Raw genomic sequence first — 18,349 nt, forward strand, 5'->3', positions numbered from 1 at the left:
TGCAATACTGCTGCCCCTATGTCTGCACCTTGTTTGCTACTAGTTATAATCAGTGCACACTTGTACTTACCCTGTAATAGGTGAAACAAACACACCTCCAAACAGGTATTTTTACACTATATATAGGTCTTAAACAGGTATACATTCAACTCAGCATCACCCTACTATGTTTACCATCAGTGACGTTTGTACCAATGTTTAAAAAAAATTTATTGAGTTTAAAAAAAACAGACAGAAAAGAACAACTTACATCCCCCAAAAAAGTGTTACAGATATTAAAGAACACATACATCAATGGTTAATTATCCAGAACAAAATACAAACAAACAGAATGTAGGAGGTACAAAATCGTAATTACTAAAGGGTAGTTCAATATTTAATAAGCATTGCATATGATAAACACAAAAATGTAGTAGGAATAATGCATACATAATTAATCACAGTGTAGGGGTAGCAGATGGTGAAACATATCAGACGGTTGGTTGGGTTCCCCACTGCCTAACCTATGGAGACAAATAGCTGAGCTATTCCAATGGTGCCACACTTTGTCATACTTAAGGGGATAACTCCTCTGCGTGTAAATGGGCCCCACTATATCATTAATTAGCGACATCCATTCCCTGACATTTGGGGCGTCAGAAGCATCCATCTCTGAGATATCCAAACTTTTACTAACATCAGTACAGTGGAGACATATTGCAGAGTAGTGTCATCAGCAGCAAGGAGAATGGTAGACCAAAGATACAGACAAAAGCATATTTAGAGGGACTGACACCTGTCCTGGCAATACAACCCCATCCCAGAAACCCATCCCAGAAGCTGTCCCAAACGGTATTTGGGACAGCTACAATTACATCTCCCCCCCCCACACACACACAAACCAAATGTAGCAGTCTGAGAGAGACTGAGATATGATCTATGGGCCATAAATTGCTTTGCCGACATAGTGGCCCTGCGGTATTGCACCGACATAGTGGCCCTATGGGTTGTGGCTAATTTATAGTGTGAGATCTGCCTATCCATCCTACTCATTCACAATGTAACATGCTCAGTCTTGCCTATATAAGTTCAGGCTTAGAGGTTGTCTATTACCCATGAAGGTTCTTTTATGCTGATACCTGGGTGTTTTTCTGATGGACTTACTATATATTGGGGGGGAAGTACTAAGCATTGGAAACAGATAAAGTGGAGAGAGATAAAGTACCAACCAATTATCTCCTAACTGTCATTTTTAAAACACGGGGACTGAGTCATTAAGGATCGCTATTGCGATTGCAGCTCCGTAATCGCACGCAGGTCTGCTGCGAAAATATGCTAATGATTGTAATCACAATGCCGTCGCACTGCCAGAATAGAGACTCCCACTACCGCTATCTGACATCCGTAATACCTTGCAAACCTCAACAAACATCGGTAACATCGAGTACCATACACCCCTCACGCAGAAATACAGCAGCCCTGACCTTACTTAGAAATTGCTAACCCCGTGGCATATAGGAAAGGTTCCTGGACTGCACACCCTGAATATATATAATGGGAGGTGCTACCTGATGAGACTAATTGTAGCATGCAGTAAGTACTCAAGGTGCGTATGCAATCGCACTGGCTGATTTATGCACGCCCATGCAACGCGTTCCAACAGACAGGCACGCCTGCATTTCTTCTACCATTCTCCCGTCACTACCACCAAATGCTAACTGCCTGTCACTCACTCTGCAAGGGCTCTCCGTGATCGCAATGCGATCTCAGTGGTGCCTTCTCGCACTGCGATGCATGGTACGCAAAACAACCGTCCGTCTGCGTACACTTTAGCAATAACGATCCTTAATGAATCAGTCCCACAGCCTGTAAAGTGACAGGAGCTGATTGGTTGGTACTTTATCTCTCTCCACCAAGGCTTAGTGCAATACATCAACCCAATAGACTCCTGCTTTACTGATGCCCATCTGCCTTTTGTTTTTACCTGACCTTTCTGTTGTTGATCATTTGGTTGTGTGTTTATGCTGATGTTATTTGGCTTGTAGACTATGAACTTATCCCTGTATATTCTCTTCTAGCCTATCTTATCTCTAACCTATTCAATATGTTGTGGGCTATATTTTTATCTGATATTTTTAGCAAATGAGTTATTTCATCCCACCAACTGTAAACCATATATTAACTTCACTGTCCCTACTGCCTTTATTCATCTGATTCACAGCAATATAAATTGTTTCCATTTAGATGATATTTGACATTTTTAATAGCATTTCATGAAATATTTGCTTCGTTCTGTGTATGGGCACACAATTATGCATGTTTTTTGGCACAATTTGGTAAACAAAAGCTGAACTACAATATTGTATCACGGGAACGTCGTACCTCTTCGTAACAAATCAGCCTCTTGATCTTATGCAAAATGTTATGCTTAACGCCATTGACCTATATTTTCATCCTGGTTTTAACCTTTATTTACTCTTTGTTTGACATATTTTTAATGTGGAACTGTATACGGAAGTTGTAAGTGGAATTTAATAATATGCTATATTCCTCCTTTCAGGTTCAGATCACCTCAGAGAAAAGGATGGGCTTTGGGCTGTTTTAGTCTGGCTTTCAATTTTGGCAGCTCGTAAGCAAGGTGTAGAAGAGATTGTACAAGATCATTGGACAAAGTTTGGGCGTCACTATTATTGCAGGTAACCAGCTTGCAGCCCATTGTTTGTATAAGTAATTTAAATAATGAATAGGCAATGAACAATTTAATATACATCCATGGCCAAAAGTTTTGAGAATGACACAAGTATTAGTTTTCACAAAGTCTGCTGCCTCAGTTTTTATGATGACAATTTGCATATACTCCAGAATGTCAAGAAGAGTGATCAGATGAATTGCAATTAATTGCAGTCCCTCTTTGCGGTGGCGGGCTGGGCCGGGGAGCAGGGTGCCATGTGCCCCCCGGGCCGCAGCGTCATGCGGGCCGCGGTGCAGACTATGTCTTTGTGACACAGACTGCACCGCGTGTGTAGCGCTGACCGGACAGAGTACAGTCAGCGTTACACAAGTGACAAACACACAGCCGCCGGCTCCGGCAGCTGTGTGTTTGTTGTAAGCAGCAGCCAATGAGAGTCTGTCAGACTCTCATTAGCTGCTGCTGCGCCCACTGCAGGAGCCGCTCCATCTTCCGGCTCCTGCAGTGGGTAATGGGAGAGGCGTCATAACGTCATATGACACAGCGGCGCGGCCCGGGAAGGACAGACAGAGGAGCGGATGGCGACGGCGGGAGCGGGGATTCAGGTAAGTGGGTTTTTTTTTGTTTTTTTACTATGTGTGTCTACTAGGGGGGGGTGCTGGCACTACAAGGGGGGAGACCACTACTGGGGGCACCACAAGGGGGGAACCACTACTGGAGGCACTACAAGGGGGGGACTACTACTAATGGGGGCAATACAAGGGGGGGACTACTACTACTGGGGGCACTACAAGGGGGGAGGACTACTGGGGGCCCTACAAAGGGGGAATCACTACTGGGGGCACTACAAGAGGGAGGGACTACTACTGGGGGCATTACAAAGGGGAACCACTACTGGGGGCACTACAAGAGGGAGGGACTACTACTGGGGGCACTACAAAGGGGAACCACTACTGGGGGCATTACAAGAGGGAGGGACTACTACTGGGGGCACTACCAGAGGGAGGGACTACTACTGGGGGCACTACAAGAAGGAGACCACTACTGGGGGTACTACAAGGGGGAGATCACTACTGGGGGCACTACAGGGGGGGAAACTACAAAGGGGGACCACTACTGTGGATTATAACTGGGGGTACTACAAGGGGGGGCTACTACTACAAGGGGGGACTACTACTGGGGCACTACAAGGGGGGGACTACTACAAGGGAGGACTACTACTGGGACACTACAATCGGGGGACTACTACTACTATGGGCACTACAAGGGGAGGGGACAACTACTAGGGGCACTGCATAGGGGGGAGGGGACTACTACTAGGGGCACTACATAGGGGGGAGGGGACTACCACTGGGGGCACTGCATTGAGGGACCACTGCTGGGTGCTCTATAAATAGGGCAATACTGGGGGTACTGCATAGGAGGGAGATTACAACTGGGGCCACTATTTAAGGGGCACTGCATAAGGGTTACCACTATTGGGGGCACTGCATGGGGTGTGGACTGCTACTGGGGGCACTATATAAGGAGCACTGCATAAGGGGTACCACTACTGGGGGCACTATATAAGGGGCTTACTACTGGGGGCACAAGGTTCACTGCACAGGGGGACCACTACTGGGGGCACTGTATAAGGGGCCCTGCATAGGGGGGTTCACTACTGGGGGCACTACTGGAGGGCTGCATAAGGGGGTCCTCTCTTGGGGCACTGCATATGGGCACCAAGACGGGGCTGTCCCTAATCTTTATTTTTACTTTACATTAATCCCATATGGCCAGCCTCCTCCCTGGAACACTTGAGGGGGGGCGCCGTAGCACGCATGTTCTTTGGGCACCCTGGCTACACGCTACTCCTCTGCCAGGGCTGCATGCATGCATTTGCCCCCCAGGCTAAAAGTTGCCAGCCAGCCGCTGCCTCTTTGCCATGACAATGAACTTAGGGCCTGGTTCAGCTTTGGGAATAGAGGGCCTGATTCAGAGCCGGACGCTATTTGCGCTCGCTCGTCCAGAAAAAGGGGCCGGCTATTTAAATTGAGCGCTCGCTCTTTGCGGTCTGTTGACGCCTCTATGTCTGAGCGAGCGAACGAAACATGCGCTCGCTATTTTGTAAAGACGCCCCCTGGCCGCTCGTATCCTACGTCATCTCCGCTATTTATTTGATTAATCGAGTACATCGAAAGGCGTCTGAACTGCTCGCAGTGCTTGTGGTAGGTTTATCCTACCGCAATCATGCGAACAGTTCAGGCTAAGAAACAACCAAGTGACGTGGTCGATGACGCTGCTTTGTAAATTATGCACACCCTTAAAACGCCCGTTTTGACCGTTTGGCACGCCTGCGTTCGGATCACCACTCCCCGTTTTCAAGCACCTTCCCCTATTACCACCCACAAACGCCTCATCCTGTCACTCAAATTAGCAGGCACTCGCTATTTTGCGAGCGCTCGATTTCCGACCGCAAGCATGCGCATTACGACCCATACGCATGCGCAGATGTGCGAACATCGCTCGGAGCGAACGAGCATCCGCTTACGAGCGGCCCTGAATCAGGCCCAGAGTGAGATATAGCAAGTAACTGTTCCCCAGGGTAAAACCATGCTGCACTGCAGGTGGGGCAGATTTAAAATGTGCAGAGAGATTTAGATTTGGGAGGGGTGTGTCCAAACTGAAATCTAATTTGCGGTGTAAAAATAAAGCTGTGCGGTATTTGTGGGCTACATGCAAAAGCAACCAATATTTACCATACATGCCAAAAAAATTATGTATTTGCACCCCTTGCATTGCAACATGGTTTGTCCAGGTTCACAGTTACTTGCTTTGTCTTACTCTATTCTCAAAGCTGAATCAGGCCCTTAATCCCAAAAACAACATTTCCACTGCATTTCAGCCCTGTCACAAAAGGACCAGCTGACATCATGTCAGTGATTCTCTCATTAACACAGGTGAGAGTGTTGACGAGGACAAGGCTAGAGATCACTCTGTCATGCTGGTTGAAGTAGAATAACAGACTGGAAGCTTTAAAAGGAGGGTGGAGCTGGAAATCATTGTTCTTTTGCTGTTAACCATGGCTACCTGCAAGGAAACACGTTCAGTCATCATTGCTTTGCACAAACAGAGCTTCACAGGCAAGGATATTGCTGCTAGTAAGATTGCACCTAAATCAACCATTTATCGGATCATCAAGAACTTCAAGGAGAGAGGTTCAATAGTTGTGAAGAAGGCTTCAGGGCACACAAGAACGTCCAGCAAGTGCCAGGACCATCTCCTAAAGTTGATTCAGCTGCGGGATCGAGGCACCACCAGTGCAGAGCTTGCTCAGGAATGTTATCAGGCAGGTCTGAGTGCATCTTCATGCACAGTGAGGCAAAGACTTTTGGAGGATGGCCTGGTGTCAAGAAGGGCATCAAAGAAGCCACTTCTCTCCAGGAAAAATATCAGGGACAGACTGATATTCTGCAAAAGGTACAGGGATTGGACTGCTGGGGACTGGGGTAAAGTTGTTTTCTCTGATGAATCCTCTTTCAGATTGTTTGGGGCATCTGGAAAAACGCTTGTCCGGAGAAGGAAAGGTGAGCGCTACCATCAGTCCTGTGTCATGACAACAGTAAAGCATCCTGAGACCATTCATGTGTGGGATTGCTTCTCAGCCAAGGGAGTGGGCTCACTCACAATTTTGCATAAGAACACAGCCATTAATAAAGAATGGTACCAAAACATCCTCCATGAGCAACTTCTCCCAACCATCCAAGAACAGTGTGGTGAGGAACAATGCCTTTTCCAGCATGATGGAGCACCTTGCCATAAGGCAAAAGTGCTAACTAAGTGGCTCGGGGAACAAAACATCGAAAGTTTGGGTCCATGGCCAGGAACCTCTCCAGACCTTAATACCATTTCTCAATCCTCAAGAGGCGCATGGACAAACAAAAACCCATAAATTCTGACAAACTTCAAGTATTGATTAGGCAAGAATGGGCGGCCATCAGTCAGTATGTGGCCCAGAAGTTGATTGACACCATGCCAGGGCGAATTGCAGTGGTCTTGAAAAATAAGGGTCAACACTGCAAATATTGACTCTTTTTTCATAAACTTAATGTAATGTAAGGCCTTTGACACTTATGAAATGCTTGTAATTTTACTTCAGTATACCATAGTAACATCTGACAAAAAGGTCTAAAATTACTGAAGCTGAAAACTTTGTGAAAACCAATGCTTGTCATTCTCAAAACTTGTGGCCATGGCTGTACAGTGGAATGCAAATCCAGGAAACGCAGTAGTCGATAGCCAGTTTGAATCGGCCTTACGGGGAAGAGAGCCAGGGGCTGTGGCAAGCCTCTGAGGGAAGCACGTGACTGGCCCAGCAGGGACTTCCGTGTGCTCCGGGTAATCCAATCTGCCCCTGGGTTTGTCGGACTGCTGAATTCCGATGCCCTGGCTGGAGGCAGGCACATGGAGCATGAGCTCCACCCTCGCTACACCCCTGATTGCTTATACTAAATTCTGGAGCATGTGCAGTGTGAACACACACAAGATACGCTCCTCAGACAGGCCTACATTCAGCTCAACATCAGCTCCCAAGGTGTCTTGCTTGACCAAGTGGCTGGAGGGAATCAAGCCATTTTACCATGAGTGACCCTTGGTTACATGCATGAGTCTCCTGAGTGCTATCAATGGTCTGGTGTTTCTCTGTACTAAATACAAACGTACAGTCAAACATAATGGAGAAATGTTTTTTTAGACACGCATGGAGAAGTGCATTGAAAAGGTTGTGGGCATTTCTGGATAGTGACATGGTGGTCTCTTAGCGCACTCATGGAGATGGACCGTCTTATGGGCGTGTTATGGGAGTGTCGCAGGCGTGTTGATGAATGTGGTTGTATACACAGACACTCAACTGCTCACATAGGAGACTATGGGGGTCATTCAGACCCGTTCGCGAGCAAAAGACGCTCGCAAACGGTCGATGTTGCCCCACTGCGCATGAGCACGACGGAGGGAGCTCCGTCGTGCGCATGCGCGAGATCCGGATAGCGACGGGCTCTCCGTCGCTCCGGGTCTCGCACCAAAGGGTGCGTGCTGTCGATGTTGTTTGACAGCACGCCCCCTGTGGTGGGCATGCCGGGGGCGTGACTGCCAGATCTCGTTCCCATGGGAATGCCTACCATCTGAGTCCGGCCCCACTGACATCAGTAATGATGTCAGTGGGAGTGATTTTGGCTCTGATAGAGCCAAAATCACTCCTGGGCTTGCGGAAGCGAGACCCTACCACAGGGTCTCGTCGCAAGCCCGATGGTCGCGATGGTCTTTGACCATCGCGACCATCTTTTTGGCCGCTCGCATAAGCTGTGGGTGGGACGGCCCTGATTCAGAGCGAGCGCTCTGGTCAGAGCGTTCAGCTCTGAATCACACCCTATGCTCTATCCTTCAACAAGGATTTCAGAAACTTCATCTTCAGTAGGACTGGTGCAAGTTTTGATGGTGCAACTGATGGTATGTTTAAAGACATGTATGCATGTATGGGCACTGACAGTTGGCATCTCAGTCCTTACACAATAACGACCAGATGTACACAAAAGAGGGGCTTTGTATCGGCATTTGCATAAGGTCACAGACGGGTGGTCGGAAATAGCTGCAGGCGCTTCACCGTCGACCTCAGAATCAGCCCCAGTGTCTCAGAAACTATTGTTTGTGCCATATGCATATTATGGTAATGGAAGTGATGGGCAGATCATGTTTGGAATGTATTGGTTGCAGTGAACATGAATACACTGTGTATGGAGGGGACTTGTTTCATATTTAACATCTGCCATAAGTGGTTGGTTTTGAATCTATAGTAACTTCCTGTTCTCTAACTAAAACGCTACCGCATTGCATTCTCCACCTATATAATAAATAGTAAAGCTGGGTACAAACTATAAGATATCATATTTTATTGTTCCAATGACTATCGCTGTGATATATTGTGCAGACCATATAGTGTGTATGCCCGATTGTGCGTGCACGGCGGTCTTAGTTTCATCACATTGTCCCATCTGCTGTGCAGCAGATGGGATGATGAAATGAACGATGCCATGCTGCAACATGCAGCTTGTAACAATATATCACGCCATGTTGTAGAACTACAAATCCCAACATGCCGTACCACAGTTTTCCGATTTGACCATGCTAAAACTGTTGCAAGGCATGCTGGGATGTGTAGTTCAACAACAGCTGTAGTGCCGCTTATTGCCTAAGCCTGATGTAGAGTGTATGACGCACGCGATAGATCGTTACATTGTGTCGTTTCATCACTGGGTAGACACATTGTATAGTGTGTACCCAGCTTAAGACTCACACCTGGCACCTCAGTCTCTCTCTTCACTGCCTTCTGCAGTTTCCTATAAGAAATAAAGTATGGCATCCCAATATAGCATGTTCAGCTTAGCATGCTGTATAATTAGTACCAATGTAATAATGATATGTATGTGTATTAAACAGTTACAAATGTGTTCTGTATGTTTTACCTTTACCTGAACATAGCATATTATTGTTGTCTATAACAGGTTTGACTATGATGGTCTTGAACCCAGGACAGCATTTTTTATAATGAAGGATCTGGAGGCTACAATTACAGAGAAGACATTCAGTAGTCAGCAGTTTGCTGTTGGAAGCCATGTGTACAGTGTGGAGAAAACAGACAGTTTTGAATATGTGGACCCAGTGGATGGAACAGTGACAAAGAAACAGGTAGAAACATGGACATAATTTAGAATCTAATTAAAAATGTTTTAACCTCCTATTCTAACTTCTGGAAGAAGTTATGTAATGAATATGCAGACACATCATAGATGCTGTTAGCAGGGGTCAGAGCTGTAACTAGACTTTTTGGTGCCCTGGACCAAGCAGATCACAAACCCCCCCAAGTAAATGGATTTGGACACCAATGCTCTTATACCACATTAATGCACTTAACTTAAGAGCTCCTTGTCATTTAGTTACATCCTTGATTTTAAATTGCATATTTCTTAGCAGTCATACCCAGGACTTGAACTCAGCACCTCTAACATTGACAAGCAGGAAGGCTCCTGTAAGCATATATGCATCTTCAGTGACAATCTCCTTTATTTAACACAAACACATTTCTCAGTACTGTCATACAATTAGACACCTTACACATGGAGCTATTTGCTCCTGTAATTGAAGGATGATATTGAAGGGGCTTGGGGAGGTGGACAGATGGAGGGGGAGTTAGCCAGGGAGGAGATGGGGTGGCCAGGAGATGCCGGGGATATCAAAGAAGAGGAGGCTACAAGTGAGAATTATTCTAAACAGAAAATTAATAGACCCACCCTAGTTACCATAGGCCCTGGCAGGTTTCATCTCCTTGTGTGACAACATTTACATGCTTGTCCATCTTCCCCATCCCCTCTGAAACAATTCCTCTACCACCACTACCACCACCACCACTCTCCCCAATATTTCTATACTGTGTTGTTTTTATACATGAAACATCAACAACCATGTTAGTTTTAGCCAAACCCTACAATATGATCTGGTTATGGCTTTATTATTGAAGGATTTCAGGCAAAAATCACAGAGTAACATACGAGGGCTGGTTGAAAAGTTACTGATACTTTTTTATTCAGAATCAGATGACTCCACAGGATCTGAACATTTTTCTTTTTCAAAGTAGCGTCCATCACACTCAGTACATTTTTTGCAGCGTTTCAACAATGAATCAAAGACGTGCAGTAGGGTTTTGTGACATCACTTTTAGGCCCTCATTCAGACCCACTCGCGAGCGACTGTCCGCTCGCAAGTGGGTCGATGGTCCGCACTGCGCATGCGCACGACGGAGGGAGCTCCGTCGTGCGCATGCGCGAGACTCTACGAGCGAAGGACTTTCCTTCGCTCGGAGTGTCTCATCAAAGGGGGCGTGCTGTCGATGTTGACTGACAGCACGCCCCCTTTGGTGGGCGTGCCGGGGGCGTGCCTGCCAGACAGGCGTTCCCAAGGGAACGCCTACCGTCTGAAGCCGGCCCCACTGACATCACTAGTGATGTCAGTGGGAGTGATTTTGGCTCTGATAGAGCCAAAATCACTCCTGGCCTTGCGGTTGAAAAACTCAACCGCAGGCTTCTGCTCGCAGTTTCGATGGTCGCGATGGTTAAGACCATCGCGACCATCATCCTGCACGCTCGTATATGCTGTGGGTGGTGACCCACAGCTATACGAGCGTCCAGGAGGACGCTCCATATTAATGTAGGTGGGCCCTGATTCAGAGCGAGCGCTCTGGTCAGAGCGTCCGGCTCTGAATCAGGGCCCTAGTGTTGCAGCTGTGGCATTTTTCATTTCATCATCTGTTGAGAACTTCTTTCAGTGCAATTGTTTTTTCGGAGTTGGGAATGCCCATAAATCAAAGGGTGCTAAGTCCGGGCTATATGGAGGGTGTTCCAATGCTGTCTCGTTAATTTGAGTCAGTGCTGCCAATGCAACTGCAGCAACATGTGGTCGGGTAATGCCTTGGAGCAAAAACCACTGTTTCTTCAGCAAATGTGGTCTTTTCTTCCTCATGGCTCCACGCAAATTGGTTTTCAGGACGTTTGCATAGTAGTCACCATTAATTGTTTGTCTACGGGGAACCCAGTGCTGTAGAATCATAACGTGCGCATCACAGAACAGCAGAAGCATGACTTTACATGTTGTAGGAATCACACAGAATTGTTTGGGTGGATGCAAATTTGCATGTTTCCATACACTGGACTGTTGTTTGGATTCCGGATCATAATGACGAATCCACAATTCGTCACACAGCACAATCATTGTCAGGAAATCAGGTATCCTCTCCGACATTCGAACAGTGTTCTTGCACAATTCAACTCGTCATCATATCTGCCCTTCTGTGAGATTTCTGGGTACCCACCTGGCACACACGCGATGCATGTTTAGTTCCTTTGTCAGAATATGCTGAACCCATTCGAATGAGATGCCAAGTGAAGGCGAGTTTGTGTAAATTTGTCATATAGCAACATCTCCACAGCTTTGGCAATGTTGACATCCGTAACCGCGGTGGATGGTCTCCCACAACGCGCTTCAACAGTCACTCGCGTATTACCGTCATTGAAGTGCTTCCACCACGAAATAGTGCAGTACGGCTAATTGTTTCTCCACTGTATCGTCAGGTTGTCTAACATATTTGTCCGATGATAGATGTCCAAACGACCAGCGGGAGCGTGCATCGCTGGTCGTTTTAGACATTTTTCTTAACGATTTTCAAACGATTTGCGAACGATGATTGAACGATATCGTTATCGTTCAATTTAATCGTCTAGTGGATGTGTGCCTTAAGAGCAAAACAATGTAAGACCAATCCATGCATCCTGTGAATTGATACAATTCCAGTACCAAAATCTGTTGGACAGAGTTGTCAAGCTAAATTGATGACAAGGATTGATTTGAATGGTTAAAACTAAATAATGGCTGCATCTGTTGGAATCCATATTACATCATTAAGTTGATTAATATTAATGTTTACTCATTTCCTGAATTCATTGTAGGATAAATATAAGTCTATTGGTTTCATGTCATTTAGATATACAAAATTAAATGCCTCAGAAAATCTAAACACCGCCCAGGGCTAATGTTGGCTTTATTCTGCAACTTAGTGCCAGTTGGTATTTGATCACTAAACATAAAATACATGTAAATATGTAAATAAAATACATAATAAAAAAAGTATAAAAAAATTGAACGTTAATCTTATTTGTTTTCCATTCCCCTTCATTGTTTAATGGAAAGTCCCATTTGATATTGTCTCTCAAAATCAGGCTTAAAGGAGGCTGCATCATTAAAAAATATAAATAGTAACAGTATAGCAAATTGTGTGACAGTAAAGGCGGGTATCCACTTATAGATATACAAACGAGAGCACGATTATGACATTGCAATTGTGCTCTCGTTTGTATATTTAGTGATGTGCCTAGACTGAACGTTCACTCGTTCAGTCCCGGCACACCCCTCATCCCCGCACATGCTGAACCTGACGAGATCGTCAGGTTGACCAGCATGTACGGGCGATGTCAGATGTCGGAAGCGACCAGCGGGCGCACGCATCGCTGGGCGCTTCCGACCAAAACATGCCCGATGAATGCGCCATTTGCAAGCGATTGCACGATAATGATATCGTTATCGTGCAATCGCTTGGCTAAATCGCTAAGTGGATACCCCCCTTTACTATCAGAGAAAACTGTACAGCTTTCTATTTTTGTTTGATTGTTTTCCCGTATAGTCTCCATCATGCTGGTATACAGTATCCTTTATGCGTAATGTTTAGGACAAGAAGTGTTCTGGACCTATTGGGATTTTGGAATATTTGCATAACAAAATGAGATATCATGGGGATGGGACCCAATTCTACACACAAAATGAATGTATGTTTCATATACAAATTATACACATAGCCTTAAGGTAAGTTTATATATATGTTTTTATAGATTTTTGTGCATGAAACAAAGCTTGTATACATTGAACCATCAGAAAGCAAAGGTGTCACTTTCTCAAAAAGTTTCTGATTTTGGAGCATATCGGATTTCGGATTTTCGGACTTGGGATACTCAACCTGCATTAGGCTATTAACATCTATATGAATAGGCTACCATCGGTCCTGGAAAAAATTTCAAATTCTTCAGTAAACTGACAAATTTCCAGTGACAATAATGTTTGTGAAACATGACAATTGGTCTTTTTGTGAAGGGAAATTTTTTTATTTTCATATAAATGTGGTTCTTTTCATGACATTGAAAAATAATACTAGCAAATATATGCATACAAACATTGAACTTGTAGGCAAGTTCATCTGTTTATAGAATATTTTTAGAAACATGTTATGACCATAGGACAGTATCATATAATATTAAACATTAAATAAAAGTAAGCTCTAAATTTTTGGTCTGACAATATTGTGCAAGTATAACTGATATTCTTATTTTAAATATCTGTTATACACTTTGCTCTGAGTCAGTCTAACAGCTATGCAGTCAGAGCAGAAGGGAGGCCCCTCCCCTCTCCCGCTTTTTTTTTTAGCTCACTTGCTGTTTGACACATAATTTACTAAAATTGTGTTTGACTGCTAAACCAAATCGCTGGACATCGCCGGCAGTTTAGAAGTACAAAATCCCGGATTTACTAAGCATCATTTATAATTGTCTATTGTCATTTAGTGGCGTTACCCATTATTTTTTTCTGTCTAAAAACCTGCCAGATTGTCCCCTTTACGCTAGATTCCACTGTTAAATAGAAGTTTGAATCAGCTGTCAAAGTGTGTCAGATTGAAAGTCTTTGGTGTTTAAAGCAGTAAATAAATGGTTAATGCACAAAAGGGGAGGGGAAAAGTGTGGGGTCCCCCCGATTAACCAGCACTGGGCTGAACCAATTGGGGGTTTACACTATAGCATGGAGACACACAGCATGGGTAGCCCCTGCAATACTGTAAACCAGCCCCAAACTGAACAGCCCAGGCCTGAAGTTTCTAAGAAAGTCAGGGCCCCCAAAAAATGGGATTCCATCTCCCAATGAACCACCAGGTCTGGGCTGAAAGCCTGGCGCTATTCCCCGCACTCCTGCTGGCCGGTGGGTGTAGGGTTAATGGTGTAAAAAATAATATTGTTCTTTACAGTGGGACTACAGGTCCCAGCAAGCCTACCCCGACATTCCGGTACTTGTGGAACAAGTGCCAGCATGCCTGGACATTAAGGGCTTGCTGGCACCTGTAGTCTGTAAAAAAAAAATAATAATAATGACAGTACACACACATTGAAGGGGGAATTTCTTTATTAATAAACAATTGGGAAAAAAATCATACTCCCAAAACCCATTGGATCGACTACTCTTTGGTCCATGTAGTAATCCACTGGTCTTCACAAAACATATCAAAAATACTGAGCCCAAACAGACAGTACTGTATACTTGGTACAGTCCTAGCGCATAATGGGAGGTGGTTCCCGGTCACTCTTGTAAGAATGAATGGAGGAAGCGATGAATGGCTGAGAGTATGGGAGCCGTAACAGTTTGGGAAAACCGCACTAAACTAATCTCCCTCGTCATATGGAATAATTGATTATCTACCTGTATTTTTTATTCCCCCCTCCCCCTCATTCCTTGCTAATGCCTTTGTTTTTCCTTGAGTTATTCACAGTTGTGAACTTGTGGGCAATTATTTCACTTCAATTCATTGCTGTATCACTTTAAAGTGTCCAATTAATCCTGAACAGTGTTTTGAAAGAGAGAACATCCCAAAACCTATATGGGTGACGAACCTACTCATGTGTCCAGTTCTAAATATCTGATCTTGAAACTCTTGTGAAATATAAATATTGCATTTCTGGTTTTGTTTTCTGTTTTTACTTTTTTTGTGGGGGGGAGGGGGGGTTAGCTTGTCTTTACCTTATGAAGTGATTATGCACAACCGCAGTTCTTATAACTGATTGTTTCCAGAGATTTATCATAGCAAGTATAAACATCTTCTTTAGGACCAGCCGCTAGTAAATGATTTCCGCATGCCAGACAACCCTGTGTTTAGTAGGAGTGCCTAACATGCTTTTAAGATGTCTGCTTCTGATGTATTATTCTCAGCTGTGGTCTTCAAGCTCTTCGTCCTTTTAGGAATAGATCAGCTGTTCGTGTCCCCTTTGGTGTAAGCGCCTGTCTGTGTGTGGGCAGGGTTATAAATACTTCCCTTGTCCAAAAGGTCAAGTCAGAATTGCACTTCTCTTCATCTGCCTGACCTACCTTGCATTTTATGTACTGTCAAAGTCTAAACCGCTACTGTAACTAAAAAAAAAAGACTATATTAAAATCTAACAGCCATTATTGAATTGTCATAGTAGTTTCTTGTCTCAGTGTACTGGCTTATTCTCCAGAATTGTTTTAGAATAATTGCAGGAACTACTGTAAATGCCATGGGGAAGCTCTCGTTAGAACTCTGAACAAATAGCTTAACTGGCTTGCCTAATAGTACACTAATTCCATACAATTGCATTTATGTGCCAGTAGTATGTGGCCTTAATTATAATTCTGAAAAAAGGGGAAGTATTCCATGAAGTACAAAAATATAATTTATTGTTCATTGGCCACTCGCCCAAATTAAACCACCTTTATTCTGGTTGCTTACATTTTTGCAAGTCCTGAGAGAATGGCATTAATGAAGTATGCAGCCACATTGTCAACGTTTACAATATCCACATTCATAATGACGACACCAAAATGTTGACAGTTACGTATGATATTGACATCTGGAAAATGTTTGTGCAGAGCAAAATACCCTAGTTTTATATCTTGGGTTTCAGTAGTATTGGTCTCAACCGCACTCATGGCAGTTACGTAAAAATAGGCGCTGACTTCCAGGGCAGTGACATAGTAGCCACTTCCTGTCTCCAGGACCCATCTCTATAGTAACGCCGGGCAGCGTCCTGATGCTGTACTAACTATCTGCTCTCCCCAGCTTCTATTCATTGACACCTCACCTCACAGTTCCTTTTGTGAAAATCCAAATTTTTCATACCCCTGTGCCACTGTTTGTTCCAGCTTTGTTCTGTGTGAACCTGTATTATCTGTATTTTGATTACTCATTGCTAACTCTGGAATTCTAGATTTTATTGACTTCTCCTCACCCTCGCCTGTTCCTTGTTTATGTAATTGTTTGCCACTAGGTCTGACCCACCTTGTTTAATTGCATCTGCCTGTCTGCCACCAGCCCGGACCCAGCCTGTCTTATTGTTTCTGCCTGTCTGCACCCACCCATGACCCAGCATTGTACATTTTTGTGTGGTTGTCTGCTAGCAGTCTTGCTTCCCACTAACATATATATGCTACTTTCTTACCAGTCACAGGCCCCCATTTAGTAACAAGTTTTATCACCAAAACGACTGATACATTTCACTGTGTATGATAAATGGTGCTCCAGCCAATCAGCTCCCAACTGTCATTTTTCTAACAGTTGACAGTTGGGAGCTGATTGGCTGGAGCACCATGTATCATACACAGTGAAATATATCACTCGTTTTAGGTGATAAAACTCTTTACTAAATAAGGCCCCTAGTATGTAATATTTCTAATAATAATATTTTATATTGTCCATCCTAAACCTAGGCAATGCCTTGTGGTGTTAAGCTTCTGTTACTTGTGGAATACCTGGGGTCATCCGAACAGGGCCAGATTAACAATGGGGTGGATGAAGTTACAGCTCCAGGCCTCCATATAAAAATAGGCCCATCATCAGCATGATGATTACCAGCTATCTAGTTGTCACATAGTCAGCCATAAATTCTAAGTATTACAATTGTTTTTCTAGTTTTCTTTCAAACTTCTGTTTGTTTTGTTCTATTTTTATGTATTTAGGGAGACAGTGGAGCTGTTAGTGTATGGGATGTACACACGCACTGGGCTCTGGTCACACACACATAGCACTTGTTACAGCTCCTCCTCCTCTTTGTATAGGTCCTTGAACATTTTCAGCCCCAGGCCCACGTGGCCCTTAATCCGGCCCTGCGTCCAAGTACTGGTAAACACAATTAGCCTTAAAGCTACAGGCATCTTGCTAATACATACAGCTCACAAAGCTGTATTATGGGGCTTATCACCACTTTACTGGTGTTGTCGTAACACCAGGGACGGTGCAAGGTTTCTTGGTACCCTAGCCATTACGCCCCCCCCCCCCGCCCTCGATAGCTACACAAGTCCTTATACAGAGCCCTGGTAGTGCCTGCAGTAGTGGTCCCCCCTATGCAGTGCCCCTTATGCAGTGCCCCCAGTAGTCTCCCACCTATGCAGTGCCCTTTATATAGTGCCCCCAGTAGTAACCCTCCCTTTGCAGTGCCCTCAGTAGTGGTCCTCCCGATGCAGTGCTCCTAGTAGTAGTCTCCCCTCCAGCAGTGCCCCCATTAGTAATCCCCCCAGTAGCAGCCCTCCCCCAGCAGTGCCTCTAGTAGTAGTCCCCCCACCAGTGCCCCCAGCAGTAATCCCTCCCTATGCAGTGTCCCCCAGTAGTGGTCTCACCAGTGTGCAGTGCCCCTACTAGTACCCCCAGCAGTGCCCATAGTAGTACCCCCAGCAGTGCCCCTAGTAGTAATCCCCCTCTATGCAGTGTCCCCCAGTAGTGGTCCACCAGTGTGCAGTGCCCCTAGTTGTACCCCCTGCAGTGCCCTTAGTAGTAATCCCCCTCTATGCAGTGTCCCCCAGTTGTGGTCCCACCAGCAGTGCCCTTAGTAGTAGTTCCCCCCCCAGCAGTGCCCTTAGTAGTAGTAGCCCCCCAGCAGTGCCCTTAGTAGTAGTCCCCCCCCAGCAGTGCCCTTAGTAGTAGTAGTAGTCCCCCCAGCAGTGCCCTTAGTAGTAGTTCCCCCCAGCAGTGCCCCTAGTAGTAGTAGCCCCCCCAGCTGTGCCCTTAGTAGTAGTCCCCAGCAGTGCCCTTAGTAGTAGTAGTAGCCCCCCCCAGCAGTGCCCTTAGTAGTAGCCCCCCCAGCAGTGCCCTTAGTAATAGTCCCCCCCCAGCAGTGCACTTAGTAGTAGCCCCTCCCCCAGGAAAACTTAATCTACCTTAATCCACGCTCCGGTATCTGCTCCTCCGTCCGGCGTCCTCCCGGACCAACACGTTCTGCATCATGACGTCTCTCCCATCACTCACTGTGGGAGCCGGAAGCCCGGCTCCCGCAGTGG

General features: G+C 45.2%; 1 protein-coding gene across 2 annotated transcripts in view; it reads left to right on the top strand.

Moving 5' to 3' along the window:
• Positions 1-18,349, top strand: part of PGM5 (phosphoglucomutase 5) — a 202,063-nt gene that overhangs the window by 137,422 nt on the left and 46,292 nt on the right. For both annotated transcript variants that reach the window (XM_088476607.1, XM_088476608.1), the window contains exons 8-9: positions 2,540-2,675; positions 9,205-9,388. In XM_088476607.1, the coding sequence (XP_088332733.1) occupies positions 2,540-2,675; positions 9,205-9,388 (320 nt within the window). The remainder of the gene's footprint in view (positions 1-2,539; positions 2,676-9,204; positions 9,389-18,349) is intronic.

Source organism: Taudactylus pleione, unplaced genomic scaffold (assembly GCF_031769625.1).
Source record: "Taudactylus pleione unplaced genomic scaffold, aTauple2 ptg000190l, whole genome shotgun sequence".
Lineage (NCBI taxonomy): Eukaryota > Metazoa > Chordata > Amphibia > Anura > Myobatrachidae > Taudactylus > Taudactylus pleione.